Genomic DNA, 12,587 nt, shown 5'->3' with positions numbered 1-12,587 from the left:
CAAATGTGAAATGCCCTCAAAGAAGTAACTAGCCTATTTAAGAGAACAGTACAGTAAAATTTTTTTGTAAATAGGAATAATTCTTTGATAACACAAGTTTCCTTGAAAATTCTTTCAAGTTCAACTTAATCCAATATCCTTCTTCTTAGTGTTGAACTGGATAGTACAGGGTTTTTTAATGTATAATTTGCATGTAGTAAAACATACCCTTTTAGTGTATAGCTGTGTAAGTTGACAAATACGTAGTTAGATAACAACACAATTATTACATAGAACACTTCCATGACTCCAAGAAATTCCCTTCTGCCCTTGTTTAGTCAAGCTTTCCTCCCACCTGATATTCCTACAACCACTTAATCTGTTTTCTGTCCCCATAATTCTGCCTTTCTAAGAATGTCATATTTTGGAATCATACAATAAGTAGCCTTTGAGTCTGGCTTTTCTTATTCTGTGTTGTTGTGTGTATTAGTAGTAGTTTCCTTTTTATTGCTGGGTAGTTGTGCATTACATAAATGTACCACAGTTTTCTTTATCAGTTCACCAGTTGAAGAACATTTGGGTTATTTCCAGTTTAGGACGATAATAAAGCAGGCCACAGTAAACATTCACATACAGGTTTTCATTTCAGTTAGATAAATACCAAGTTGACTAAGATTCCCTCGTCATATGGTAAATGTATGATTAACCTTTGGCCATTCTCCAAAGCAGTATATGTGAGTTATATTTCCTCTGCTTAGTGTCAGTTTGTTTTTAAGCATCTGAATAAGTGTGCATTGGTATATCATTGTGATTTTAATTTACATTTTCATAACTAAGTATGTTAAGCATCTTTTCATATGCTTATTTGCCATCTGTATATCTGTTTTATTAGTAAATCTGTGTTCAAATATTTTGTCCTTTTTTTGTAGTTGGATTTTCTTTTTTCTTACTGAGTTTTCTGTGATTTATCTCCTCTGCTTATAAGCCCTCTATCTGTTTTATGCTTTGCAAATATATATATTCTCCCAATCTGTAGCTTGTCCTTCCATTTTCTTAATGGTGTCTTCCAAACAGCAGAAGTTTTAAATTTTTGATGAAGTTCATTAATCAATGTTTTGTTTATGTGTCATTTTTTTATTGTTATATCTGTAAATTTTTTTGTCTGGCCCAAGATCACAAAGATTTTTCTCTTACATTTTCTTCTATAAGTTTTATAGTTTTTCTTTCATTTAGGTCTGTGGTCCATTTTTAATTAACTGTTATGTATAGTGTAAAGTATGGATCAAAGTTTCGTTTTTTGCATATGGACATTTAGTTGTTTCAGTACAGTTTGTTGAACAGACTGCTTTTAAATATTTTTCTTTTGAAAATGTGATATAGTCATAGGATTTTTAAAAATTCAAACCATACAAAACGGTTCACAGTGAAAACTCAGTCTTTTTCTCACCTTTGCCCTCAGTGCTTCTCCTGTATAGGCAACTACTGTTCCACAGAACAATTCCATGCGTATACCTTTCTCTGCTGTTTCTACTTTCTTGGGGTGGGGAGAGAGAGAAGAGCCATGTTTTCTCAGTTGTAGGCAAAGTGACCCTGTTAAAAAGTTTAGTTCACATGTCACTGCTCAAAGCCTCACAAGACCGACCCTAAACAATCTGTACTAATATCCTATCTGCGCTCTCTCTCTCTCTCTCTCTCTCTCTCTCTCTCTCTCTCTCTCTGCCTTCCTCTTCCACTTCTCTCTTCCTTACTTCTCTCTTGCTACCTTGCCCTCGTTGTGGTTTTCACATACACCAGTGAGTTCTACTCACTAATCTTTTTCCCTGGAATTCTTTTTCCTCTAAGATCTGTAGGACTTGCTTCTTCACATTCTTTACGTCTTAGCTCAAATATCACCTCAGTGAGGTCTTCACCCTAGTTTAAAACTGCAGATTGTGTCACCCAGCTCCCTATCATCACCCCTACCTTATTTTGCTTCATTGCACTCATTATCTTCTAACATGCTTCATAATTTAACTTTGTTTATTATCTCCCCTCCCACCCCCAATTGGAATGTAAGCTTCATTAGAAGGACAGGGATTTTTCTTTTCATTGCTCTCTCCCATTCCTAGAATAGGCACTTAAATATTTGTGAAGCCTGAAAGCCTAAAAATATGTTCTCGTATACAGCATTTTTTGTAGAAGTATAGATGAAAACAAAATTATGACTTTCCATAATTTATATACAAGTGCTCTTTGTACAAAGATGTAATTTTTGGCCTCTTCCTGTATGTCTTCTCTGGCTACTTCAGAAAGTTTACTTAGGTTGGACTCTGACTTCCAGTTGTGACTATACACAGAAGTACACAGGAAAAAATGTTTTGAGATACATAGAAATTTCATTTAGATTATAGAGAGCGAATTTCATCTGTGATAAAAGGATGTTATATTTAAATAGACTGAAGCAGCATGTATGACCTAGACTGACGAATTGTATTCTGAGCAGTGCCACTAAATTGATGAGTATTCAGGACAAAACCTTCTGCATATTTTGGCATAGAACTGCCAGCTATAAGAATGAGGATTTCTACCTTCCTTCCTTTACGTGGTGTGATAATGACAGCAGTTATTTCTCCTGTCGAAAGAGTTTTGTCCATGACTCAACTAGTAGTGGTAATGTGATTTGGAGAGAGAATTAAAAGGAAGAACTCTGTTCACAATATTGACTTGCATTTGAGATGCATCATTATTCACAACTTATTTAGTCCTCAGAGGTCCTGAAAACTTTTCATTGATGGCTTCAACATTTCCAATAGACTACAGGGGATTGCCCTTAAAATAATCCCATACCCTAAATCAGTACTTCTCATGCTTTAGCATACATCAGAATTTCCTGGAGGGCTTGATAAAACACAGATTGCTGGACCCCCATCCCCAGAATTTCTGATTCACATGACAATCACAGTGTCAAGATAATAACCTTCCTACTGTGAACAGAAGAGTTATATTTTCTTAACATTTCTGAAGAGGGATCTGAAATTTTACATGTCTAGGAAGTTCCCAGGTGATGCTGATGTTACTGCCCAGGGCCATGCTTTGATAACCGCACAAACAGGAAGCCCTTGAAAACCCAGGACACCTACCAAAACACTGTTTCAACCAAATGATACTTTGTGACAGGGACCAGAAGTGCTAGGGAAGAAGCAACATTCTGTCCCTTGGTTTGTCAGCAGTGAGCACTTTGAGAAGCCAAGCCTAGGGAACAGGGACAGTTTCATCTGTCTAAGGGTGTTTAGATGCATATCTTTAGAATCTGAGGGAAAGTATCATGGCCACGGCCCTCTTCATATTTTAATAACTACTGTAGAATTGCAGGTTTAAAAATCTTCTGTTGGCAAACAGTCTGTGAAACCCCTGTATAGCCCAAAGAGCAGGTGGACCCTGACCTTCAGGATTTCCAGGATTTATTTTGTCTCATCTCTAGCATCCTCAGGTTTAGAGTAGCATTTATTTTAAACAGCAACAATTTTTCAATTAACATAAAATCTTTAGTGATGAATTTGCCCATAACTATTAGCTTAATTGTGTTTGAGTTTATCATAAAGTTGTAAATTCTCTGCATTCATATGACTAAAAGGACTTTGGCAAAATTTTTCCATTCTAAGTTCTCACAAGTCGCTGTGTATATGGCAATCATAGTGTCAAGATAATAACTTTCCTACTAAGAACAGAAAGGAGTTATATTTTGTTAACATTACCTATTTCTGATTACAACTCATCCTTTAAGGCAAGTATGAATAAGTCTTTTAAGGAAGGGAAATGTAAATTGACTCCAAGATGGCCAAAGAAAGGGTTAAGAGGAATGGGAAGTTCACGCGTGTTCCACGTTAGAACTGAATCTTGCCCCTTCAAACTAACCCTTAAGGCTTTAAGCAAAATAAACCAGGTTGAGGTCAGTAGTAAACATAAGAACATCATGGAAGCACTACTGAAAGTCACTGTTCTAAAAGTGATTGTTAAACAACCATAAACTGGCAAAGACTGACAGAATCAACTTTTCCAGAACTCTGAAATCTAATCCAGTGTTTACATCAAGCAGGGGACTGCTTTATAAAGAAAAGGGCAGCAGATTTTTGGTGTTTAAGGAGATTTCTGGCCAGGTCACTGGCTGACCACTGAGAGAACAGAGACTTCAGTGAGCACACCCAACAAAGGAATAGTCTTTGCAAAAATAGTTTGGAAAAGTCGCAAAACAAATGGATGGCTGCAGCCCTCAGCAATCAACAGCAGCAAACCCCGAGGCAGGGGAGAATCAGATTTCCAGTTACCACATTATAATGTTCAGATGTCCAATTTTCAAACATACATAGAAACAGGAATGTATGGCCCGTTCATACGGAAAAAAATAAGTCAACAAACTGTCCTAAGGGAGCTCAAATACTGGACTTACTAGACATAGACTAAGTCAGCTGTCTTAAATATGCTCACAGAGCTAAAGGGAACCAGGAAACATGATGTGTAAACAGAATTATAATACCAATGAAGAGAAATTATAAAAACAGTAGAGCTAGATGTGCTGAAAGGTACATGCTGGAACTTTTGAAGGACATAATCCCCACAGAATGTTCAGGTAAGTGACAGACAAAGAGAACAGGGCATTTGGAGACTGCCGGTACAGTGGAGTTAACGTAGGACTCCAAAGAATCTGTTAAACAACGCCTATCATAGGAGCTGGGTTCCTGTTGACTTGCCATTTATTGGCTGACTTATCTTGGAATAGGCACTGAATCTCTCCTCCATAGTTTCCTGCTCTGTTAAATAGAGCATGTGTGTTGCACAGACACATAATTAAGATCCAGTGAAACTACAGCAATGCTGAAAATATGAAGTATCCACTACCTTGTTTCCCTGAATCTAAGACCTAACCGGAAAATAAGCACTAGCATAATTTTTTTTTTTTTAATTTATTGGGGTGACAATTGTTAGTAAATTACATAGATTTCAGGTGTACAATTCTGTATTATATCATCTACAAATCCCATTGTGTGTTCACCACCCAGAGTCAGTTCTCCTTCCATCACCATATATTTGATCCCCCTTACCCTCATCTCCCACCCCCCACCCCCCTTACCCTCTGGTAACCACTAAACTAGCATAATTTTTAAGGATGCTCGTAATATAAAATAAGCCCTAATGCATCTTTGGAAGGAAAAATTAATGTAAGACCCAGTCTTATTTTCAGGAAAATACAGTAGGGCTTATTTTATATTACAAGCATCCTGAAAAATCATGTTAGGGCTTATTTTCCGGTTAGGTCTTACTTTTGGGGAAACATGGTATGTTCATCCTCTAGAGGAACCAACAACCTAATGATTAAAAAGGAAGAAAATGTTTCATTTATTTATATATTTATAATATATATATTATATTATATATAATATATATATTATATTATAAATATATATGCTATAGAGTTATCACTAGAGGCACGGTGCTAGAGTTAAAAACTGCAGACTTCAGCAGCTGTTCGCATAGTCATGACGCCCAGAGGAGTAATTCCATCCCCTTGGGAATCATTACTCTGTCATAAATTAGATTTTTTAACAGTCTCTGTTCCCTACTTACTATCTCGATACCTCTTCTCACTCCTAATTAAATTTATTTTTATACTCTTAAAAATCAGAATATATTTAAGTGCTTAGTTTTCATTGATTTCTCCTTTCCCAAGAATTATTGGGATATCTTTTAATATTACTGGAAGACAACCTAGAAACATCACAAAATCCAGATTGGATCAGCTGGGTCCTTTCTCTGTCATACTTATCATTAATAGAAAGCAGTCCTAAGAAATATTGAAGTGTGGAGTCATTTTGTATATGCCGAACAAATAACAGATAAGACACTGACTGGCTTCTTGTGTAAACCGTTAAGTCAGGAGAGAGACAACTGTTGAAGAACAATTGTACTGATCCCACAGGAGACTGAAGGATATCTTTATTTGGTTAATTTGAAAGAAAGGCACAAATAAAATCCTGGGATAATTCTAAAACTCTTGCAGTGAGTAGATCTGTCTGGAACTATAGTTTTCATCCCATTTCCTTACAGATAATCAAACTTAAGTTTCATGTTCTTTTCTTTAATCTCTGGTGTAAAAGTTAACAGTGCAATGATCAAAATACTGAAAGCCAAAGGAGCAACGACAGACATCCAGATGGATGTTACCTAGAGATACTTTCCAGTTACCTTTTTTTTTTTTAAAGTGATACCAAATAGAATCCACCTTGACAAAATTGATAATTTAGGATCTGATTATCAGCTCTCTGAAGGATTCCTAGAAAAATTCTTCTCTTCATTTAAAAATATTTCATTTCCAAAGTCACATTACATAAGCTTTTCAGTGATACAACTCATAAAGTTCCGTCATCTGCTTTGATAGGCATTTGATATTTTGGAGAAAGTAAGTTCTCTAATGAACTGTCCCTTGTGTTTACTATTAATAGAGAAGTTTGCTTTTCTTTATCCCCACCTCCTAAAATTTACACTTTACTGTTTTTGTTTTTGGGGATAGGTACAGAATTTTCACAGCTGTATTCAGGTAACTGAAGACTTTGTGTCTCCAGAACATCTCGTACAGTCATTTCATTTAACACAGGAACTGAGACTTTTGAAGGAAGAAATCAATTATGATGATAAACTACAGGTAAGAGATGAGTTTCCTAACTAGCTCCTATTCCGCAGGCTTTTTATATCTAGAAATGTACAACTGCTTAGACAGTCATTGCCTAGGTTTGTCACATTAGGATAACAACTGAAGATTAAAACCAATCCACATTTAATTGTATGACTTTTAGTGGCCCTTATTTTAACTTTTGGTTTAATAACATTTTTAAACTTTGACATTTATTATTCTTGAATTTGGCTTTCCTCCATTTAAATAAATTTTAAAATAGCAGTTTTCATTTGTTAATTTATCTTCAGTTAAAGTGATTAGAAATACCAACATCTCTTTCAGGTTAAAAACATCTTGTATCATGCAGTCAAGGAAATGGTGAGAGCTTTGAAGATACATGAAGATGAAACAGAGGATATGGAAGAAAATTAGGTGTGTTTCAGTTTACTGTTTTTAGAGCATTGAAATGGTATTACTTACTCTTGAACAATGATAATGTATGTACACTGACTTAAGCTTCCTAAAACCATCAGTGCCAAGAAATTCTCTTTGTAGTAATTACTTGTTACTGACAGCGCAGCAGTATATATAGCCTAAGTCACAGCTCCTATGATTCATTGTTAGTTATTAAAACAAGCTACATTCAAAAAGCAGCGCTTCATAGCTGTTTTTGTATTATAGTGTATATGATGTTTGTGAAAATGCCAGATTTAAAATGATGTATTTATTTTTGGAAAAAAATTACAAAATTCTATGCTATATTGTTGATCAAGTGTAAATGTGACCTTGTACAGTTTACTAAAATAACTGATATTTTTCACTACATTGAGACAGTTACTGTGAGAATAGGACTCAACACCAGCTATTGCCTGCATTTGGAAATTGCTGAATCGCACAGCATTCATGTCATAATCAGAAAATTACTGCCAAATAATTGTAAAATTTGTAAAATATAAAGTATATAAAGTAGATACTAAATACAGACACTTCAATATTTTGTTGAAGCTATTGACTGTACAATTAAACATTTTCAAAAGGTGTAATTTATTTAAAATTGTCTCATTTTGGTAAAATTTATGTGAACTTTTAAAGCTAAATATTAAACTTAATATGCTATGTAAATATATACATATACACATTTAATGATGTATTTTTTTAAAACATTGGCTTGCTTTTATTTGTTAAGTGCAAGTGTTACATATGGCTTTGTACATTGAAGTTGAAAGGGGTTTTACATTTTCCATTAAAAGGACTTTATCAAAAATTGGCTTGCTTCTTCATCATCAAGGTGACTACCAGCATTTTCTTGTGATATTATGTTCTTTTCTGGAACATTTCCCCTTGTCTTTTACCTTTGTAAACTTTTTTCCGCTTTCTTCAGATTTTATGGGTCATCACAAATAAGTGCCTCAGCTTACTTGCCCTATGGCCCAACTAAAGAAAGAAATACAGGTAACTGCAGTATTTGTTATTTATGAATGCATTTAATTGAAAAAAAACAAAAACCTGTATATGCATTTTAGAACCCATGATTATGAGAGTATGTGATCAGACAATTTCAAATAAGTGGTTTTCCCAGCAGAGATAGCTGCTAATATACTGTTGGGGGTTGGAGAAGGTGGAGAGAGGAAACAGGTGGCACGGAACAGCCCGAAGTCAGCCTGGACGGAATGTGAGTTCAGCTGCTTACTGTGTGACCTCGGTAAGTTGCTTTACTTTGCAATCTTGATTTTATTAGGTGACTGCTATTATCAGTTAGTTGCTTAGGGCTCACATGTCCTCACATAACCATTTGAATTTTACTAGAAATATGTAGCCCTCCACTGACACCTGCAGGATATTGAGGGAACAATCTTCTCATCTGGAAAGCACAATTTAAAAGAAAAACAGTGGTAGCCCAAGTTGTCACCTTACATGTTGTTTAGTTTTTATCCTGTCCATCATCTTTTATTTCTGTGTAGATTACTCTTCCACCCTACAGTTCAGGCAAGGTTCAGCCAGGAATGTGAACAATTACATTTCACATTAATGCCCCACCTGGCGCAAAGGATAATGGGATAAATGACAAGTACTTGGCTAGAAAAAGAAATTGGGCTGAGGAATAGTTCAAATGATTATGTGAACCTTCTTTTGTAAGCTTTTGACCTTTTTTTCCCTTTGTAATCGGTATATTAAGGAAACGTTTACACATTTCAAGAATTGCTTGAATTCTGATATTGTGAACATAAGACTTAAAACATACAATTAAAGCTATTAATCATAATTTGCTATACTACCAACATTATGTTACAGTTGCTTTGGAGCACGTTAAGTGGTTTAAAGTAAGTCTGTAACATAACTAAAAAACACCTTCCTATCGTATAAGCACATTACTTCTGTAAAGGTCTCATCACTGTAACTTCTTAGTTACCCTCTTTAGAAGTCACTACTCTAAGACTCACCATGTGGTCCAAAAAAAGAAAGGGAAAATGTAATCAGGACTCGGTGTGTGTGTGTGTACATGTACACACTTAATGGAATAGCAGAAGGGAATGCAAGCCATTCTACATTCTAAGTACTGCAAGCCCTCAAGCAGCGTATTATGATAAACCCCTTCTTTAGAAGGGTATCGTTTCTATCACTGATCCCACAGGCAAATTATATAGCATGCCATTTCAACTAACAATTGAGGCACTTGAATAAATGCAGAGGCATCACAGTGAATTCCACTTAATACAACGATACAGACGAACACTTTTCTACAAATTAAGTTCTTTGTCTATTGCCAGTGAAAGACAGAATTTTAATTTCATAGCTTAATAGTTAAGGTTCATACACTGAAGTCTACATATACCTAGTATTTCAGTCTTAGCTAGTCCGTGTACACAGCTGAACTCAAATTATAAAATGTGACAATAAAGGCTTAGGGGGAAACATTTTTAAGTAGTTTTTACAGGTATTAAACTTACTTTGCATACTGAAGCCATACACACGGCAAAGTCAGAGCATTTATATTTGAATTTATTCTTCATTTAACTTTTAAAACACTACTGTAATTGAATATTAAAACAAAAACAGTAGCAAGTAGTGGGCGTGTTACAATTATATCCTTCAGTCATTCACTGCTACGTAGAAGATGCCAGCAGTGAGTTACTGGCCCCATTAAGAGGTCTGACACACCACCACCCTAGGATGATGTCATCGCCGTATGCTTCTCCGTTGCAATGGCCCTGCCTTTCCTGATTTGGATCCACTGAGCCCATTTCATCAGTGTCGTCTACTTTCTTCCTCTCAGGTAGTTTTCTCCAGGAAAGAATTGATAGGAGAGAGAGCTGTTCTCAGGAAACTACCTTAAATTCAATGGTTAGGTGACCCTTTTCATGGGGTCCACAATAAACGGACGTGCCTTGGCTTAGCACACACTTGATGCCTCCATGCTTGACAGTCTCACCTGGACGAGAGGTGATGACTAGGATTTGGTTTGAAGAGTAGATACTGGCCTTTGGGAGCCACGCAGGGCTTCCCCAACTTGTAGGTTCATGAACAGGTCATCTCAGGCGAGTAAAAACAGCATGGTCCTTCTAATCTAAAACCCGTGTCTCCTGACTCGTCTGGGGACTTGGTCGCCTTCACTGTGTGTAGTGTTATCTTCTAACTATCTTTCATGCCGTTGTCAATATGAACTAGAATCTATCGAACTATCATCCTTCCAGTTTTTACATCTGTCTTTCAGACTGATCCGTTCCCCATGGTCCTGGCACTCCATGCACACAGACTGATTTTGCTGAACCACTCCAGGTCCTCCGTGTTCTTATTTGCATTCCAGAACCTTGGCAATTGGGACAGTACACGCCTGTTCCTTTCTTCCACCTTGGTCTTTGTGTTTGTCACAATTCTTTTGCAGAGCTAGTTTTCTTACTGCACCTTATATAAATCTAAGGCTACTGAGAGCTGATGCACATTTGTTACCTCTGCTTTCTCTCCAAAAACATCAAAGCTGTCCATGGGGGTAGCTGAAACTGCCACCTGCTCCACCTTTTAGTTGTCTCTTCTCTGCCATATAATTCCATTTGCATCAGACAGCGTGAGAAATCTGTTTGAACTTCTCTGCATTTGGAATCTTAGGATGGTACTTCAAAGCCCGTTTCCTTAAGCTTTTTTTCAGTTCTTCTGGATGGCGTTGGGTTTGACCCTGTCCAAAAACATAGTGGTTTCTTTCACGATTTTCTACAGCTAGTGAGCGGGCAAGGCCCATGTGAGGGAGCAGGAGGGAGTGTGTGGATGTGTGCAGCTTGGGCAGCCACTGCTCCTCCACTCGCTGTTTTGGAAAGTTCCCAGTTTCTGACTTTCTGATAGCACTATGAAATGGGGCATAGCAAGTGGCCAAGATACAAAGCTATATGCCACCAGGTCTGTCTGCAAATTTCAGACTCAGACTTTTCTTGACTACAAAAGCTATGAAATCCCCAATTAATACATAAATTAGATCAACCTTGATAATTATGCCTTGAAACCATATGGAACAGGAAACCATATGGAACCATAAGGTACAGGAACTGAGTGGTATATCAAGTACTTTAGCTCTCACAGTAAGTAACCAGTCTAACTCTTAATGAAAGCAACCTTCAAACAACAATGTTGGAAGCTCTGGGTCCCTGGCTGCATACAAAATGAGTGCCCTTTCTTGACTAGGGAGATTTTCATAGCTGACTTCAGCTGTTCAGTTCGCTGTGAGTGAGTGAACTAGCTGCAACTAAGGCTGGAGGATTGCCTATCTTTCTGTGTCTGGTCTACGAGAAAGAACTTGTCCCTGGGGTAAGTGCAGATACGCCAAGGATGTGGGTTGTATGTGTGGTACTCCATTTTAAGGAGGTACATTCTGAGGACAAGTGAGTCTAACACTCTTTGCTCCTCCCTAGTGTTTTGAACCCAGATTTGACAGATGAAAGAGTTGGAAAGCTGGGTCAATGAACAAAAAGAAATGAAGTGCAAAATGAGATGGGGACTGCTGACTCCTTTCCCAAGGAGAGCCAGGAAAGTCCCCTGCCAGCATGAGAATGGTAACTGACTCGGGTCCTTTCAAGCTATTGCAGAACACTGGGGGGTGTGTGTGTGGGGGGGCTGTCGGGCTTAGGACCAAGGTAGGTCATGCAGGTTTAGTAAGTAAAGGAGTTCTTGATAAAGGGCACACAGGGATCACTGCCTCCAGCCACAGGTGCTTGCAAAGCATGAGACTTACAATATGAGACCATCCTGTGGGACAATTGTCTTACAATTCAGCATCTATTATGTGTTTGGCTCTGGTAAAATAACATTCCCTCAGGATTACGCCATCAATACTAAATACTATGTAACAAATACATACAAACAAGTCTGGGGTTAGGGAGGCTTCAGAAAGAGCAGTATTTATACAATCCTCCAAGTAAGCTATTTGATACCCAACACACTTTCATAAGTGACTTAAAATAAGTGTAAGTCAACTTTTGTTGTAGAAGAGCAGGTGGGAGGAGCTGCTTCTGTAAATGCCATTATAAAAGGTGAATGTCAAGTAGACTAACCCCTATCAGGGACAACTTCCAGGCTCTGTCATAGGCAAGGCAGTGTAGTCTCACCTCCCCATGTTTTTTAATTACAATACTAGTTATTTTCATATTAAACATCTAGCAGTACTATAATAGCTTCAGATGCTTTTTCTTAGTCAATTGAAATTTTAGCCAACCTAACGTTTTGTCCTCTAGTTGTTTGTAAATGGGTCACCATGTGTGGCATATGGTGTTTTTACAGATGTTAACTGTTTAAGAAATAGATTAAACACAACAAATAAATATGACACTTTACTTTGAAGAAGAAAGACTGTAAGTTTGCTTTGGACGTGGGCATCAGAAGAGCTGCAGCTCTGACTGAGGTGTTGTGAAGTGGAAGGATTATCTGACATCAAAGAGCAAGTTGTAACACCAGATGTGGATGGGTGCGGCTCACCACC

The 12,587-nt window shown here is 37.2% G+C and overlaps 1 protein-coding gene and 1 pseudogene across 12 annotated transcripts in view; one reads left to right on the top strand and one right to left on the bottom strand.

The window, feature by feature from the left end:
- JMJD1C (jumonji domain containing 1C) overlaps positions 1-7,889 on the top strand; it is a 251,508-nt gene extending 243,619 nt beyond the window's left edge. For all 12 annotated transcript variants that reach the window (XM_074339497.2, XM_019731785.3, XM_088792040.1 and 9 more), the window contains 2 exons: positions 6,524-6,655; positions 6,968-7,889. In XM_074339497.2, the coding sequence (XP_074195598.2) occupies positions 6,524-6,655; positions 6,968-7,057 (222 nt within the window). In that variant the 3' untranslated portion in view covers positions 7,058-7,889. The remainder of the gene's footprint in view (positions 1-6,523; positions 6,656-6,967) is intronic.
- Positions 7,890-9,766: 1,877 nt separating this feature from the next.
- Positions 9,767-10,822, bottom strand: LOC109447432 (dnaJ homolog subfamily A member 1 pseudogene; annotated as a pseudogene).
- Between the last annotated feature and the right edge of the window lie 1,765 nt (positions 10,823-12,587).

The sequence above is a fragment of the Rhinolophus sinicus genome, chromosome 15 (genome assembly GCF_057876585.1).
Source record: "Rhinolophus sinicus isolate RSI-liver-muscle chromosome 15, RSI-T2T, whole genome shotgun sequence".
Lineage (NCBI taxonomy): Eukaryota > Metazoa > Chordata > Mammalia > Chiroptera > Rhinolophidae > Rhinolophus > Rhinolophus sinicus.
The sequence above is the reverse complement of the archived record's forward strand: the minus strand, read 5'-3'. Positions and strand labels throughout refer to the sequence as shown.